Source organism: Mesoplodon bidens (genome assembly GCF_964165515.1).
Source record: "Mesoplodon bidens genome assembly, chromosome: 10".
Taxonomy (NCBI): Eukaryota; Metazoa; Chordata; class Mammalia; order Artiodactyla; family Ziphiidae; genus Mesoplodon; species Mesoplodon bidens.
In genome coordinates this window covers 65,900,298-65,918,165 of record NC_138172.1, presented here as the reverse complement: position 1 = coordinate 65,918,165, position 17,868 = coordinate 65,900,298, and the positions used below count along the sequence as shown (strand labels likewise).

Below are 17,868 nucleotides of genomic sequence, written 5' to 3'. Positions count from 1 at the left end.
GGGGTGGGGAGACAGAGAGAGAGAGAGAGAAAGAGAGAGACCGGGACTGAGCCCCAGAGACCCTCAGCTTCCACGGAACATGCTGAGGGGGGTGGAAGGAGGTGAGGGTGTGGAACCCTCACAGAGGTGAGAGCGACAGGGAGGGAGGAAGGGAGTGCAGGAGGAGGACAGGAGGCTGCTGGAGGAAGAGGGCTATGGCAGAGGGGACAGAGGGGACAGACAGGATAGGGAGAGAGAATGGAGGGGAGAGGAGGTGAGGGGAGAAGAACACGCGGGAGAGAGACAGGGGCAAGTGTGAGAGAGACAAGGAGAGGAGGAGAAGAAAGACACCAGGGAGAGACAGAAATGGGAGAGAGATGGAGGGTCACTCGAGGTACAGGGAGCTCGGACCCCCCAACTCTTCTGGATTCCAGGGAAATGGGGATGGAGGTGTCCCAGGCATGATCCCCAGTCCCTGGAATGGCTCAGAGCTCACTCTCCCCACCTCCCTGGTCCTCCTCTTCAATGTCCCATTGACACCTTAAACTCTAACTGGTGTAAAGTGGAGCTCAGCATCGCCCCCCACACCTCCAACCGCCACTGGGCTCCCCCTCCTGACTCCCCAGTTCTGTCAGTGAGGCCACCGGTCTCCCAACCACCAGCCTCATGGCCTTGGGAGTCGTCCTTGCTCCCCACAGACATGCCCCCTCCTTTCCACTTAGCCGATGACTCCTGTTGATCCTTTCCGCAGAGGGTCCTTACAGTAGCCCCTTTCTACTTTTCCTGCTACCATCCTGACTCAGGCTATGATTTCCATGCCTGAACCATTAACAACAGTCCCCAACTAGCCTGGACTTCATTCTCCCTACTCCAGCCACCCGCCACACCCACCTCCATTTAAGAATTAACCTTCTCAATCATGATACTGCTTGGCATCCCATGACCTACCAATGAGCTCCAACTCCTTTACCTGGCAGCGGAGGCCTTCAGATTCTAACTCTCCTCGCCCTGTCCAGACACGTCTCCCATCACTCTCCACTGTGAGCCACACGCTCCACTAAACTACCTCTGCCTGCTGTCCCAGGACCTCTCACCTTCATGTGTGGGCCTGTTCCACAGCCTTCTCCCGAAACGTCTTCTCAGCCCACCATATCTATACATCAGAACCTGACCCAGTCTTCCAAGCACAGCCCTGGGGGCACCTCCTCCATGAAGACTTCCCTGCTTATCTCAGTCAAAGATCTGCCTTCTCTGACCTTATGTTGCATTGTGGAGGCAAGGGGAGGGGGTACCCTCACTTGGAACTTAACACATACTGTACCGTTCTGTGGCTTTCTGCATATCTAATCTGTCCCTACTCATTCTGGTGCAGGTCCTCTGAGGGCAGGGGCCAAGCCTCATGGCTCTCTGTCTGCTCTACAGCACCAAGCACAATGCTTTGCCCATAACTGGTTCTCAGTCCTCTTTGAAGATGGACAGATGGATGAAGAGATGAACACACGACTCCCCCAACCCTGGCCCCCCAACCCAGGGTTCCCAGTCTCACCAATGGGAGTTGACCACCTTGCACAGGGCCAACTCACAGCACATCCGCAGGTTGGCCTGGTGCTCTGCCAGACTGGACGCCGTGCACTTGATGGGGTCCACCTCACAGTTCTCCTCAGATTCATACAGAGCACGGATGAATTCCCCTGTGGAGGTGGGGGCACAGTGGAGGACGGTCACACTTTCGAAGGGCAGGGACAGGGGCTGCCAGGGTTTGGGGAATCTTGGAATCAGGTTGGAGGGGACTCTGGGCCCAGAAGCATCAAGCTGAGGCAGGGTGGACTTGGGGTCTGGAGTAGCTACATTTAGGGCTGGGGTGGGCATCTGGCAGGTTTGGGAAGAACACCTGTGGGTGGGCCATACCGATGGCATCCTTGAGGTATTTCTGACCAATCAGTCTCATGTACTCTTCTATGGCTTTAGTGGCGAGTGTGTTCTCGCGGAATATGAGGTGCTCCCGTTCCATGAACCGGTCCACCTCAGACATGGCCATGTCTGAAAGGAAGTCCTGGGGGCCAGGAAAAGCCAAGGGTCAGCCTCTGTCCAACCCAAGCTGATGAAGACAGATGTGCCCTACCCTTACTATCCCCACGAGTGTGCACTCCCAGGTCACCTTGTCCTGAGGGCCCAGTACTCACCTTGGCCTTGCCCGTACTCTGCAGGATGTGAACCAGCGCGCTGGCGACCTCCTCCTTGCCCTTGACATTCAGGGCGGGCTCCAACACCGCACACAGCATCCGATAATGGTTGGTGACGTACTCTGCAAACTCCTTATAGAGCTCCATGGGCAGGATGCTCATTGTCTGGTAACGCGCTTTCAGCCGCACAGCCGGGCAACCTCCTTTGCCCTTGCCCCCTGAGCCACCCGAGCCCCCTCCCCCTCCCGAGCCCCCCATACCCCCGGAGCCCCCACTGCCTGTCGGCAGGGTCACGGGGTACCACTGCTCTGTGAAGTGGCGCCCAGCCAGGGTGGCCACAGGCACAGTCACCAGGCCGACATAGCCCGCCTTGTCCTTCTTGCGCTTTTTGTCTGAGTCACGGTACAGGTGCAGCCGCAGGGCCCGGACGGCTGGCAGGTTGTTGAATTCGAAGTGCTCGCCCCAGAAGACGGTGTCCCCCGAGGCCGAGCGGGGCTTGGAGGTGGTGCGTGCATACAGCATATCATCCAGGCAGAGCTCGCAATAGTACCGCTTCTTGGGGGGCAGTTCCCGCGCCTCTATGATCCACAGCTTCAACACGTTGTCCACCCGGCGGCTGTTGTCCTGGCAGGGTAGGGCGGGCGCGGCAGATGAAGGGGAAGGGACAGAGAGACAGAGACATCAAAAGAGGAGAGACGGTGAAAAAGCCAGACAGCCTCCGACACCAGCAATCACAGGGCTGAGAAGGCGTGTGCGGGATTAAACCGTGTCACCCCGGAATTCATATCTTATAGTCACATTAAGTGACTATAGTCACTTGAGACGTGGTCGTACTGGATGAGGGTGGACCCTAAATCCAATGACTGGGGTCTATATGGAGAGGGAGATTTGGAGACCAGAGACACACTGAGGGGAGATGACCACATGAAGATGGAGGCAGAAAGTGCAGAGATGCAGCAAGAAGTCAAGGGATGCCTGAGACTGCCGGCAACCACCAGAGGGTATGAAGGGACAAGGGAGAATTCTTCCTAGAGCTTCCGAGGGAGCAAGGCCCTGCTGACACCTTGATTTTTGACTTCCAATCTCCTGAACTGTCAGAGAATAAATTTCTGTTGTGTTAAGCAGTCCAGAGAGTGGTAATTTGTTACAGCAGCCGCAGGAAACTGATACAGAGGGAGCTCATACATCAGATGACAGAATTCGTACTGAGAAAAGATTTTAAAAGCTAGAATAATAAACCCAAAATATTAGGGTGGAATTTGAACAGGAGAACTGAGGAGTCCTTCAAAGACAATCGAAAGGTAATTGCAAAAAATGCATAAATGCAGCAGCTGAGACTATATAGTTAGTGTGAAAAGGGCCTGGAGGATGACAATTGACCAGTGAGGCTCAGGTGATGCCACAGTGTGAAAAAAGCCCGGTGTTTGTACTCTGCATGGGGCAGATCACATCCAGCATTTTGGGTCTAGTTTTTAAGAAGGACATTGACAAACAAGGGTTCCCACAGAGGAGGCCACGAGGACTGTGAGCTCACTGGAAACTGGGAAACAGAGAACAGCTCACGGAACTGGGAGCATTTCTCCTGGGAAGAACACAAACTCAGAATTTTTGAGCCAGAGGGACCTTATAGATTATGTAGTTCAACCCCATTCCTACCATACAGAGAGGAAACCAAGGTCTAAAGACTCATCTACCTGACAAATCTATGTGTCCTGCAGAAACACTGCAAGCAGGGGCCTGGCGCCCACCTGTCAGGGTATTAGTGGGACATCCCTGCTTGCAGGGAAGATGCACCAGAGGACTCCCAGAGCCCCATCAGTTCCATAAGTCTATGATTTTTATGGTAGGGAAACATCATAAGGTAGAAAGAAAGGAAAAAGAAATGAGGGACTCAGAGGAAAATGGGGTCCCCTCCTCCTCGGTCCCCTTCTCCCCTAGGCCCCCAGTTTCCACTGCAGCTTGACCTTTGCCTTGCCCGTGCTGTCTGTGTACCCGGTACTCCCAATACCTTGTTGGGTTTTACCGCCCGCTGTAGATTCTCGATCCATTTGTCCCTTTCGGCCGCAGAACGACAGGCAAAACATTTTGTTCCTGATGATGTTGTTACCTAGAGTGGGTTGTGGAGGTCAGTTGGGGCTCTAGAGGGGTGATGACTCCCAAGGACTGAGAGTCCACCACCATCTCTTCCTCCCTGGCCTATCCTCCTTTCTCTCAGCCCCAGAGGCTTCTGTTTCCTTGACGTCCCCACCTCTGCCGCTTTCTCCAGGACTCTCTGCCCTCCCCCTCCGTGACCCCTGCCCTTTGGCCCTCCCCAGCCCCCTACACCCAGTACCTCAAAACAGAACTCCTGGCCCAGGATGGAGCTGTGCACTGGCTTGATAATGGAATCTTCATCCAGGTTGAGCTCCAAGGCCTCGGCCGCACTGCTAGGACTCAGCAAGGACTCGTGAGAGTGCGACTCCTTAAAGCTCTGCATCAGCCGGGCCCTGGCAGGCGGGGGTCCAGGAGGGAGAGTCAGGGCCCCACTCTGCTTACACATACACAGGCCTGCATTGCCAACCTGGCTCTAGGATGGAGACCTGGGGAAAGGGGCTCCTAAACCCACTTCCCACATGGACACAGACACAGACAGAAAGAAACCCAGCCTATCCCCAGGGAAGGACATGAAGGATGTGAGAGAAATGAGAACCCTTTAAGAAATCCCCTCCCCTCAATCCACCACCTAATGGGTTGTGAGGACTGGGGACACCTAGAAATATCTCAACCCAGAAAGGGACCATTGAAGAAAAAAAAAGAACAGGTGGGCCTTGGACACTTCTAGGTGGGACTTCTATGTGACACCTCCCCCGCCAAAACCACAGCTTCAATATAAGGGGAAAAAGGTGGGAGTAAAGAACCAGAAGTACAGGGGCTTCCCTGGTGGCGCAGTGGTTAAGAATCCGCCTGCCAACGCGGGGGACACGGGTTGGAGCCCTGGTCCAGGAAGATCCCACGTGCTGCGGAGCAACTAAGCCTGTGTGCCACAACTACTGAGCCTGCGCTCTAGAGCCCGTGAGCCACAACAACTGAGACCATGTGCCACAACTACTGAGCCTGTGCTCTAGAGCCTGTGCTCTGCAACAGAGAAGCCACCGCAATGAGAAGCCGGCACACCGCAATGAAGAGCAGCCCCCACTCTCCGCAACTAGAGAAAGCCCATGCACTGCAATGGGGATCCAGTGCAGCCAAAAATAAATAAATAAAATAAATAAATTTAAAAAAGAAAGAAGCAGAAGTTCAAAGATGTTGCTCTGGGCCTTGGCACACAGGTAGTGCCTAAAAAGCACTTAATAAATCCAAAAATGAACAACCTAAGAGGACAAGTTTTAGCAGAATCGGGGGAAAGAGTGAGGGAAAATCATAAGAAATAGAAGAAGGATTCTGGGCAGAAGAGTGACAATGGAGATAAGGGACTGAAAATGGGGACTGGGGAAGAACAGATAGGGCGAGAAGGAGAAAAGGAGGAGGGAAAGGTGTGTGCAGAAAGACAGGATGGGAGAAGATGAGGAGAGGCCACTGGAGAGCTGGACGTGGGAACAGAGGTGGGGGACGGGGGTGGGGTGGGGGGACGAACTTGGGAAAATCAGTGCGGGAGGGCAGAAGGTGAAAGGCACTGAGTGGAGTGGAGGCCGGGACCACAGGGAAGGCAGAAGGTGAAAGGCACTGAGGGGAGTGGAGGCCGGGACCACAGGACAGTTTGCTCAGAGCCGGCTAGGGGATGAAGAGTAGAGAGCAGTAGGGAAGCGGGAGGGGGAGCTCGGGTGTGGGAGCCTCCATGGAGCTATTTATAGCAGCCCCGTCATCTTGGGCTCTGTTGCCGTCAGCACGACGCTCCCCCGGCCCCCCGCCCCCGTGGCCAGGAATACCAGGCCCTCACACCACCCCCCTCCCCAAATCCAGCTCCGGTGACATAGGAGGGGGGAGGGGAAGGTGTGACTCACCTATCCCAACCTCCCCTACCTGCCCCATCCCGGGGGCGGCCAGACATGGGGGAAAGGAAGGACAGGGTTCTCCCTGGGGCGGCGGGGGCGGACTGGGTGAGGGGGAAACCCAAAGAGGGACCCCGAAGAGCAGACCACAGGAGCAAACAAGATTTCCTTCAAGCCCAGCCTCAGAGACAGTGCACTCCGGACTTCTCTGCGGGCTTCTTCCTCAGGCTTCAGTCCATGGATTAACCCTCCAACCTCCCCTCCCCAGTCTGTTGACCTGCATACCCGTGCCACCTCCCCTTCTCTGTCACGCTCCACGCTGCACCTTCTCTCCTCCATAATACCTGCCAGCCCCACCCCACCCTGCCACCCTTCCCTCATACCATCTACCTGGATCACACTCTCTCCTCCTACCAACCAGCCCACCGCCCCTTCCCTGGATTCCTTAAATGTTCCTCCCAGGCTCTGTCACTCCTTCTCTGTCCTTCTGTACAGCTTCTTCCATCCTGGGCTGGAGCCCATCCTTCTGTCGGTCAGAAGAGTCCATCCCTCCTTGGCTTCACCTTCACCCCCTTTCCTGCCCCGCAGCTCACCCTCTCCGGGCACCCTGCACCCCGCCCCTCTCCTGCTGCTCCTCTGTTCTGACCCCTGCCCCACCACACCTCTCAATCAATCTGAAGCCGGCAAGCTCTACACTCTGAGAACCCCCACCCCTCCAACCTCACTCTGGAGGCCCCTACACTGCATCCAACTCATCCCACCCCGCTCTAGCCCACCGCTCCAGGCCCTGTACCGGTCATGGTCAGCACTTCGGAAGCGAGGCAGGATCTGGCGAAAGCTGCTGGTCCGGTCAAGTTTGGGTTGTGACTTCGTACGTTTGATGGAGCTTTTTAGCCTCCGGCTCAGAAAGCCTTGCTGGGTGGGGGGGGAAATGGGGATAGGTGTGTTTTGGGGTAGGGTCAGTTCTACCTCCTCACCGCTCAGCTGGTAAAGAGTCCCTGGATGAAGGTGGGATGGGGGGAAAAGGGAAATCTCTAGAGGCGAGGAAAGGGGGATAGGAGCCCTGCTACCAGTTTGCCTTCCTGTGCTCTCACGGATGCGAGTGTACACACAAACACACACATACACACACACACCCCAGCCTGGAGAAGGTGGGAGGGCTGGTCTGAGAAGCAGGGGGGCAGAGCCAAGAAGGGGGAAACCAAAGAGGTGGGGGCACACACACATACACTCTCTCTCTCTCCCCTCCTTCCCCCTTTCTCATAATCCTCAGGCTCCAGCTGGGGCTGGAGGGGAGGGGACCCAGCTGAGCCACATCTGGCAGGCGCCTTCACTCACCGAGGGCCGAAAGGGTGCAGCGGGGGCGGCCTCCATGCTGTACTGCTTCCCCCCTGGGACGCTCTTCCTCCTCGAGCGACCCAAGTGGTATTCTGGAGGGGAGAAAAGGGCCGGAACGGAAGTTGGGGAGGGGGTCGCCGTTAGCCCAGGTTTCCACCCCTGGCCCCAGCACACTCGCCCACCTCCCTCTGCCCCTTAGCTCCAGCCTCACCTACCCCCCGGAAAGCAGCAGGAAGAGCAGCGGCGGCTGAGAAGCTGGCGGCGGGAAGGAGGGGGCAAGGAACCCGAGCCGGAGCCCCCGGAGGGGGACGGGGTGGGAGGCCTTAGGCCCATGACTGGGGCTGGGCCTGGCAGTCAGCAAAGGGGCATGGCTGAGAGGGTCACTAAAACTCCAGGAATAAAGGACACCGAAAATCCACAGAACCTAGGTCCTTGGTGCCCACCCCCCCAGGAAGGGGCGAGCTGGTGGGGAAAGTCGGGTTAAAGGTCATTGACCAGAGGCAGGCCTTCCTCCTCCCTCAGCTGGGCACAACTTCCACCTGGCCCCCACTCCTGGAACCCCTGTCTGTCTGGAGGGCCAGAGCTACCTCCCATGACCCCCTCCCTGGACTGGAGGGGGAAGTCTTGGAAGGGACCTGTGAGGACTGGAAGCGGAAAAAGCCTGGGGACAGAAAATTAAAGGAAGGGGTGGGGGGGAGGGGAGAAGGGGCTGGTTCCACGTGCACTGCAGTGGCAGGGACTCAGAAGTGAAGGGGGAAAGGGGAAAAGAAAAGAATGCAGGGGAACGGGCAGGGAGTGGGGAAGATGGGCCGTGAGGACTCGGGGGACTCCCAAGTGAGGGCAGGGAGAGGAGGAGGAGGAGGGGAGATGAATGCCGATGAAGCTCAGACTGCTCAGAGTCAAGAAGGGTGGCAGCTGGGAGGAGGAAAGCTGAGGCTCTGCTGCCAGGGAATTTAGAGGGGCCAAGTGGCTAGAGGAGAATGAAAGTGGGGGGATGCCAAGCTCGGGCTCCAGCTCCAGAATGGCTGCCCAGGCCTGGGCTCCCCCCTCAGCCCCACAGTCACCACTGCAGCCAATGGGGGGGCAGGTGCTGCATCAGGGGCGGGGCTACCATCTCCATGGCAACAAGAAGCTACATGCTGGGGGGGGGGTGGACCGGAAGAGCTGCCTGTTAACCCTCTAGTTTCCAAAACAAGGGAGGGCCACAGCTACACGTTCATTGTCGGCCTCCTGAATTGCAAATCGCCTGCAGATTGCCCTAGAATCAGTCTCCAGCTTCCCTAGGCCTCTAAAACCTGGGTGTTAGGAGATGTGCACACAAAAATGTGGCTCCCATGACACAGGAACCCTTGTCAGTCCCTCAGGAACACATGTGTAAAGCACAAAAACATACACCGAGCTGTGGGGGGTACGTGCACATAAGACCCATGATACAAAAAATAAAAAGGGATCTAGGTGCTTATGAGACATACAGGCAGCTGTGAGAATGGGGGGGGGGTGCCACGGGTCCACATTCTGAGACCCTGGGGCCCACATACCCCACAGGATACATGCTTAGACATATGTGAGCACTGCAACAGGGGAGTACATACTTGGACCCAGACACTCACATGAGAGCTGCTAGTGTGGATGTGGGGCCCGAGTCCCTCGGGCAGTCATGTGGGCAGCACGTAACAGAAGGGGACATTTAACCCAGAGACACACACAGGGCCCCCACACAGGGGAAGCCACTTTAACCTCTAAAACACATGTTTGAGTATACCATGATCCTGACCACATCAAGGTATCCCCGTATCCCCAAAGCACAAACATCCTTCATTCACATGAGAAGTACAACCACAACCACTGTCTCAGGACAACCCCTTCTTCTCCCCCAGCCCTTCCCTGACTCCAACACATGAATCCCTGGTTGCTACCAGAATACAGACAGACCAAGGAGCAAACGTGTTAATTACCCTTCTGTAACACGCTCAACAATGCATCTAAGGGTTCAGAATATCTCCTTCCTAGTCTTTGCCTTTCTCAGGTCTAGCTGCCTGTCTCATGCCATGGAATGTAGCTCAGCCACTATTTTCATTTGCAAGCTCCTGTAATAAAGGCAGAAAGTCTAACTTCAAATCCACTAAAATTACATTTTGGAACTAAAGAATTAACAGAAGGAGAACGGATTTGCTAATTGGTTTGCTTGATTCTTGAAGTAATATAACCTTATACATACAACCAAGCACTAAGATCCAAGAACTCACATATAAGTCAGAGGTACACGGAGGCCACATACACATACACTTACAAAGACCCTCACTGCCACAGTGAAAAAAAGAGCAGAGACACAGAGGGAAAAGGGACGGAGTGACAGAATCACAGGACATCCTGTTATTAGTGCTGCATGCAGTGACATGTGCAGGAAACAGGCACACGCCCATGTCCACACACAGAGCAAACCTGATAAGCATACACCACGATCCCGGGTCTCCATGTCCCATCCCTGCATGATGTATACACGCATGCACACGCATAACAGCCACCTACACAGACCCGTAACACAGGCATTGTGCACACACCCACACATGTACACACCCTGTATACACACACACACAATTGCACTCACACACACACACACAACGAGGGCTTAGACTCCCGCCTCTCCAACCTCTCTAATCTTGCCATCACCCACAGAATCTCCCCTTGCCCTCCAATCCCCCAAATCCCTAACCTTCCCTTTGGCCCTTCTTCCCTGTCACACCCAGCTGGCAGCTCGCAAGGGGAGCCACAAAGGGAGGCTGCCAAAGCTGGTGGAGGAACAGAGTTGGACAGAGAGCAGAGAAATGAGGGGCAAACTCTGTGCTGGGAACAGGAACCTCTAACAGCAGTTCCTGCCGTGCCAGGCCTCACTGTGAGCCAGCCTCTATGATGGCCTCCCCTGATCCAACCAAGCCTGATCCTACACGGCCTACACAAATCCCAACCCCGTCTTGCCCTTTCTCCTCTGAGATCACTTTACCGAAGGCCTGACTCTCTCCGCCCCACAAGCTGTCTCCCCAGCTTCCAGGCCCCTTCTCCGCTGTCTTCAACCAGTTCCCCATCTTAAAACCTCTTCTCCTCTCCTCTCTTCTAAATCTGGCTCCACTATCTCCCACCTTCCCAGCTATTCTCCAGCTATTCTCTCTCCCAGGCTCTCTCTCCTCTGCAAGTCTCTCTCATTCCTCCTCTCCCCCAACTCCCCACTTTTCCTCTTTACCCCGCTCTTTCCCTTTTCAGCTTTTTTGTCCCCACTCTCTAACTGAGCAGGGGCTTACACCTGCTAGCCCAAAGGTGTTTCATACATGGTAGGATTCCAAGGAACACGCTCACACACTTACTCTCTCCCCCCACTTGCACACCACCCACATCCAGACACGCCCTGGACACCCATGCTGGGACTGACACAGATACCCAGGCCAATGATGGAACACACATGCAAAGACACACACTTGCCACCAGGGACACAGAAAATCCTTCTCATGCAGCCACACATCCCCACACACAGGAGGCTGATAGGAGGTGAGCCACAGCAAGGAACATGCATTCTCAGGGTCAGAGGTGACAGGTACCAGTATGGCCAAAAGCTGCCCCACAAGCCAGTGGTCAGCCCAGCAGCCCCCTAGGCAGGAAGCCGGCAGAGGCAGGATACGACAGGACAGACTTGAAAACCGCTGGCTGCACATGTGTGCACGAGGAACTGGGCCCCCGTGTGCACATGGCACCGACACACAGGGGACACGAGCCTGGACAGCGACACACACGCGCACACCAGGGCTGCCACCTCCACCGAGGGTCTCCAAGACCACCCCACACCGGCCGCCCCCGCGCACTCGAGACCCTGGCCCCACGAGGCCTGTCCCCGACCCCCCGACCTCCGCTGTCCCCCTCCAGTTACCATAACTCCCCCCACTCGGAAGATGCAGCGAGAACATGCGGAGGGAGCAGCTGCCGCCGCCGCCGCCGCCGCGGCCTCCCCACCCCCCTCCCGGCGCCCACGCACACACGCGCCCCCGCCCCCAAGAGCGCGGCGCCCCCCCACGCGCGCGCTCCTCGTCCGCCCGGCCCCGCCCTTACCTCGCACCGCCCCCCGGGGGGGTCGGGGGGGATGTCCCCGGTGGGGGAGGGGCCCCGCCCCTGCGCGGGGGAGGGGCGGGGTGCAGCGGTAGAGGGGGCGGCGCGGCCCGGCTCGCGCCGCCCGGCGCGGTGGGGGCGGCGGCGGGGCCCGGGACGGCCGGGACGGCCGAGCGGTGACGGCCGCGGGAACGGCTCCCTCCGCCGCCGCTCCCGCCGCTGCCGCCGTTGCCCGGGCCCCGCCGCCGTTGCTAGGCGACCGCTGCTGCCGTGGCCGCCTCTGTCACGAGCCCCGTCGCCCGGAGACAGCGCGAGAGAGACGCGGGAGGGGGACGAGGGGACCCCCAAAACCAACCGGGCCTCCCACCATCCTCCAGAGCAGGACCCCCCATCAAAACCTCGCAGGGAACGAGGGGCGGCGGCTCCACCCAGCAGAGGAGGAGCCCTGGATGCCAATGCCCCTCAAAGGTCCGGCGACCTCTCCTGGGCTCGAGAGTCCACAGCCTCTGCACAGACCTTTTCAGACCCAGGTCCCCAGGTCCCCAAAGACTCCTATGTTCCCTGCAGCACATCCTCCATGCCCTTTACACATTCCACGTCCACCTGAGAACCCCAAACGTTCACCAGCTATCAACTCTTTCGCTAAACCCTCCCCCTAAATATATATACCCCTGGACCCCCTCCCAACCCCTATTGAACCTCCGACACAAACACCTCCACATACCGTCCTCCAACCCCAAACACACATGGGTGCCCTCCCCCTAAACACACAGGAGACCCACACCAGAGACCCCAGACCCTGAGGACTGAGGGTAAGGAGAAAGAAGGCGAATATGTGGGCTGAGATGCCAACCACCGGATATATGATAAAGATGCTCCACAAGCATGTGACCATTCTGGCCTCGACACACCGGTATGCACACATGTACACAAACCTTTCCCAGACATGGACATGACTGACTCCCTCTCTCTCACACACACACAGATGTGACAGACATCACACACATTCTCTGTACACACTCCACCACCACCACCTGGCTTTGCCTCACAGAGATGTGCTACCCACACACCCCCATGGTCAGAAGTTTCCATGACAATGACACACACCCCTGGCCACCCATCCACCCAGGGTCCCAGAGCTGGCCCCCAAGGGCAGTAAGGCCTGGGCCTATGAGAAGAGGGCTGAAGGGAGCCAAGGGATGGAGACAGGCCACTGGCTCTCTCCAAGGAAGAGAAACTGGAAGCCTGGATCCCTGAGGGGAGGGGTAGCTGGTGGAAGAAAGGGGTTACAAGGGGTTGAGGGGATGAAGGACCTGGACCCTTGGTCCTGGAAGGGGAACAGAGTGGTAGGGGGCAGTGACAAGGGGGTTTCCGGGGGGCTGAGGGCGTCTCTCTGCACCTTGGCTGCAGATCTCTGTTCTCTGCCTTCATCTCCCCTCACTGTTCCCATGGAAACCTTTTAAGCGAACTTCTCAGGAAGACAAAAATCTTTTTTTAAATGACTAAAGAGGGGGGTGGAGGGGGGGCAGAAAGAGGGAGGGGAAGAGACAGATGGAGAGAGGGAGAGTTGGAGAGACAGACTGAGCACATAGCTCCACAGACAGGCAGAAAGGAGATGAGATGGGGGTCTGATGGAGATCCACCGGCAGCAGAGGGGAGAGGCAGAGGAATCAAGAGGCATAGAGAAAATAAATCGGGGAGGAAAGAGAAAGAGGGTGATAGAATTGCAGAAAACAGAAACAGCTGATGAGAAGAGGGGAAAGGGGGAAAGAAAACAGGGAGGGTCCACAGGCCATAAGGTCTGGAAGAAGAATCAGGAGCGTGGGGGTGGGGCTGAGGTCTGGGGGCAGGGCAGGAACTAGGTCATTCTTTCCAAGATCCCAGACCTGGGGCTGGGAGGGGCACGGGCAACTACACTCGGACAGGAAGCTAAAGATCTAAGGAGACTATTTTTGCAAGCACCGGGGAAAGAGTCAAACTTCGCTGCTGGAGAGGAAAAAGGGAGCGAAACAGCAAGGACCGCTGGGGCCTCTCACCCACAGCCTCCGTCCCGCTCAGATCCCAGAGGAGGGCGCCTGCTCCGCCCAGGTTCCCACTCGCAGAATTCGAGACTTTGTCTCCGCCTCCTCCCGGCCCCTGACAGCTCCTCGGTTCCCGGACTCCCCCTCCCATGCAACCCTGTCCACCTTCAGCCCTCTCCCCGCGACTGTCCGGGGCACGAGAGCCTGCTCGAGCCTGCTCGGCCGCCGTACCATGCTCGCCGTGGGGCCGCCCCTCCACCGGCACGGAGACTGTGCGTCTCAGCAGTTTGTTGCGACTGGACTCGCTCCTCCGGTCCCGGATCAGAAGGGGGTGTATCTAGGGGATGCGGGGGGGGGGCGTGTCAGACCTCGCTGGCCCAGGCCGTCCCTCCTCTTCCCCTCCCCCACCAAGGAAGGATGAGCCTGCCTTTAAACCAGGCCTGACCACCTTCTGCCCCCGCCCCTCTATACTCTTTTAAGTGTCTCGGGGTGAGTGGATTTCGCGATTTCTCGTTCCCTTCTCCCTCCGAGTCTGTCTCCCTCATTCCCTCCCGTCCCACCCTCCTCTTTTCTTCCACCATTTCTTTTGAAACACCCTCCAGGGAATTCCCACAACCCCTCTGGCCTTCGCTGCTCCCTGAATCCACTTTCCCCTTGACCTTCAGTTCCTCCATTCTCCCTGTTTTCCTCCCAACCTCCCACCTCCCTCACCCCCTTCCCTCCCTCCGTGGCTGTCACGGGGGTAGCAGAAGCTGCATTTATAATCAGGATCCACAGCTTGTCTCCCTCCCACGGCCAGGCTTGCGGCCAGAATGGGACCCAAACTCCCCACCCCCCAGAGGGCTTGGTCACCTCCCCCCACCCTTCATCTCCTTCCATCGCCCCTCTCACTTCCCTTTAGCCATCATCTCTCCCTAAGCCTCATCCCCAGCTCGCCCTTGCCACCTCCTTCCTAACCTCCACCCCTCCAAGAACCACCCACCCCACTAGTCCCCAGCCTGGGCTCCACAACTCAGCCAATTCCAGCTCCCTGTGGCCCTACACTCTGTCATTTACCACTCCCTCCCTCCGCACCCTTCCTATTTCAGTCTCTGGCCACTGGTCCCCTGGACCTGTCTGTCCCCATCTCTGTCATTCCTTCATCCCCCCCACCCACTGTCCTCCCTCTTCATCCTCACACAGTCTCCAGTTTCCCCAGTTCATCCTACAGACCCTTGGTCAAGACCGGTGACCACTAGTGAATCACTCAAATGCCCCTCAGTGCCTAAAACTTGACTCCCCAAACCACCTCTCCCTTGAGTCACCGTGTCCTCCCCTGGACACTTGGACTTGACTCTGTGCCTTGGAAGCTCTCTACCCAGCCATCTCTCCACACTTACTTGCCCCCCAGATCCCTTGAAACCCTGGTTAACCTCAACTCCAGTTCTAACCCTGCCTCGCAACACCCTCCCTGACAGCTTTCGGGGCGCATCTCTCACCACCCCTCTGGTCTTGCAGGCTGCCCTATCACTCTCTAAAGCTGGTCCCCAAATCACCCCCACTCCCAATCACACCTCTGGGCGTCCACCCTTCATATTCACATCTTGTTTCCTCTGATGGACCCTCCACTGCTGACCCAGCTCCAAAATCAGAACCCACACTCTAACCACCCTGCATGGCCGCTACCTCCCACAAGGATGCTCTGTTCACTTCACATCTTTCACTCTGGCTAGTCCCTGCCCCTATCCCACTCTTACTCCTTTAGACAACTTCCCATACTCCCAGTTCCCCTCACCCCCAGGCATCTCTTTCCTTATATTCCTTCCCCTTGTCCCTGGTGAAAGCCCTCCCAGTGTCTCTCTAAACCCTGATCTCAGCCTTCCCCATCTTCACCGCCCACCACACCCAGACTGCTGACCTCTGTCATCTCTCCTGGTACCCTGCAGCCCCTTCCTAGTTTCCCCACTCAGAGACCCCACTCTCTGAGTCCTGTACTCTGCCCCATGCCAGGGAAAGGACAGGGACTGGTCAGTGATGGGGCTTACTGAGTTGGGGAGAGGAGAGGGTCCCGAGGATTGCTTTGGAGACAATCCCTCCAAAGTGATCCCCATGTCTTTACCCCTCCTCCAAGCCCCTTAGTTTCCCTTTCCTAGCCTAACCTATCCCACAATATGAGCAGGGTGAAAACAGGAGGCACCCACAAATCTTTAGAACCATATCTCCTCCCCATCACTGTACATGGCCCTCAAAGACCCCCTGGCCAAGGGGAGAGAACACCTGCCCCTTCTGACATCCCAACCCCAATCTCAGTGGCCACCCTCCTCCCACCACTTGCCAGTGTTTCTCTCTTTGCCTTCTTTGTGTCTCGCGTCCCTTCTCTAATGAGGATTCTCCCCATCCTTCTCTCCACATTTTCCCACACTACCCAGAGGTCTTTTCCCAGCCTTCCCACCCTGCTCACCTCGTCCTCATCCAGCATGAGAAGCTGGTTCCCCGAGATGATGCAGAACCGAGGGTTCCAACCAGGACGATCATATGGGGAATGAACGTATTGGGTTCGGTGCATAGGGGGTCCCCGTACATCTAGGCGGCAGAGACACACAGAAATGGTAAGGGAGGCTCTATGTATTTAGGAGACAGAGGTGTCTAAAATGGCAAGAAGAGAGTCCATAAAGGGGCAGAAGGGGAACCCACCCGCCTTGAGGAGATCACAGATGGGGGTGAGGCCCCCAGTAACTTGACAGGAACAGAAGATAAGCTGCTCTATCTGGGGAAAAAGAGGTGAGGGGAATCACATCACAGGGGCTCTGGAGACTTGGCAGAAGAAATACAGAGGAGTGGTTCAGAGAGGGGAATTATATCATGACAGAGAAGTTACACGTTTGGAGGCAGAGAAAGGTGAAGGAGCTCTCCAACCACTTCAGAAAAATAAAAAGGTGGAGGGTGCAGCAAAACTGGCAGAAGAAAAACACAGGGAGGTTGGTGGCAAGTGTCTGGGAAGAGGGAGGGCATCCAGATAGCTGCAGAAGACAAGGATTTGGACGTGGCACCACCCATCTGCAAGAGAGTAAGAGGAAGACTACAGAGCTGTGGGAAAGAAGGATGGGGGTGTAGGGACATTTGGGTCATGAGACTCTGAGAACTAAACATCTGGAAAAGAGAGGGTGTGAGGGAACTTACCTGTTCCCAGAGTCAGAGTCAAGAGAGGGCCTCCCCTCCTGCCGCTCCTCTTTCCTCCACTCCCTCCTCCCCTAGCCCAACCCTGCTCATCCTTTGGGGAAAGATCTGGTTCTGCTAGTGGTGGGGGGGAGGATGGGTCTTGTAGGCATCTGGCTGTGGAGGGGATGGGGAGTGAGGAGGTAGGAAATATGCTGTTTGAATGAATACTGAATTGATGTCTTCCCCTACTCCATGCCCAGAGGTCGGAGGTCGAAGATTCAATACTGTCCCCCTACGCCACCCCCCCCCCCACCGCATCTCCACAGACAGGATGGGAGCCAACTCTACAAGTTAGGAACCTCCCCAAGGCTCAGTGAGGAGCTTGAGGAAGAAAGAGGGGAGGGAAGAATGGAAGATCCAGGCATGTGACATAGAGCGGGTCTCCCAAGACTAAAGCTGGGGTTGGGGACGAAACTTCTAAAAAAGAAGAACGGTAGACTAAGGGTCACCCCTGCTCAGAGAACCACCCCCCACACCCAGGGTCCCCCTTCCCCAACTTTGCTGTTCCTCTTCCCGTGCCCCCATCCCTGCAAACTGCTTCCCCTTTAAACCCCAATGCCACACACCATCACAGGGACGTAGGGGACAGGCCCTATAGAAGACAGAAATCAAATTGGTGACATCAAAGTGATAAAAAATAGGCTTAAGGAATCAGAGTCAGAGTTTAGAGGAAGAAAAATGCTGTTACCTTTACAGGATAATTAATCATGGGTATATTGCAGGAAAAGAACTGGTCTTTGAACTTCATTCCAACTGAAAGCTCTGAATAGGAGTTTTGAAAAATCTAGCCCCTTTCTGTCTATAAACATGTTTCAAATTTACCCAATCTGCAGGTCAGAGTCAGAGATGAACCCCCAGAATACAGGTATCTAGAAACCCCAATACTTTGAAACTCTCACTATCTCAATGCCACCTCGGAGATTCTAACCAATACCCTCTAGATACAGAGGTTACCAAAACCCAGGCTCTGGGACTGCAGACACTGCAGGAAACATGCCCACTGCAATCAGACCCTGAGGACCCCCAGAGGAGACATCTGTTGATACATATCATCATTATGGGAGGGACTGGTTCAGGCTGCAGCCACAG

The 17,868-nt window shown here is 56.3% G+C and overlaps 1 protein-coding gene across 11 annotated transcripts in view; it reads right to left on the bottom strand.

Annotated features, from left to right (window-relative positions):
* The window catches only part of SYNGAP1 (synaptic Ras GTPase activating protein 1), a 30,402-nt gene that overhangs the window by 10,728 nt on the left and 1,806 nt on the right, over positions 1-17,868 (bottom strand). For 9 of the 11 annotated variants that reach the window (XR_014016902.1, XR_014016903.1, XM_081246756.1 and 6 more), the window contains exons 2-10: positions 16,022-16,143; positions 13,813-13,918; positions 7,469-7,560; positions 6,924-7,045; positions 4,495-4,648; positions 4,171-4,269; positions 2,163-2,786; positions 1,888-2,032; positions 1,526-1,670 (exon numbers count right to left, since the gene is read on the bottom strand). Coding sequence is in view for 9 of the 11 variants with exons in the window: in XM_081246756.1 (XP_081102882.1) it covers positions 1,526-1,670; positions 1,888-2,032; positions 2,163-2,786; positions 4,171-4,269; positions 4,495-4,648; positions 6,924-7,045; positions 7,469-7,560; positions 13,813-13,918; positions 16,022-16,143 (1,609 nt within the window). In the remaining 2 variants the exon portion in view is untranslated. Of the gene's footprint in view, positions 1-1,525; positions 1,671-1,887; positions 2,033-2,162; positions 2,787-4,170; positions 4,270-4,494; positions 4,649-6,923; positions 7,046-7,468; positions 7,561-11,563; positions 11,638-13,812; positions 13,919-16,021; positions 16,144-17,467; positions 17,657-17,868 lie in introns of those variants that run through there. The other 2 variants (XM_081246755.1, XM_081246752.1) reach the window with 2 other exon arrangements.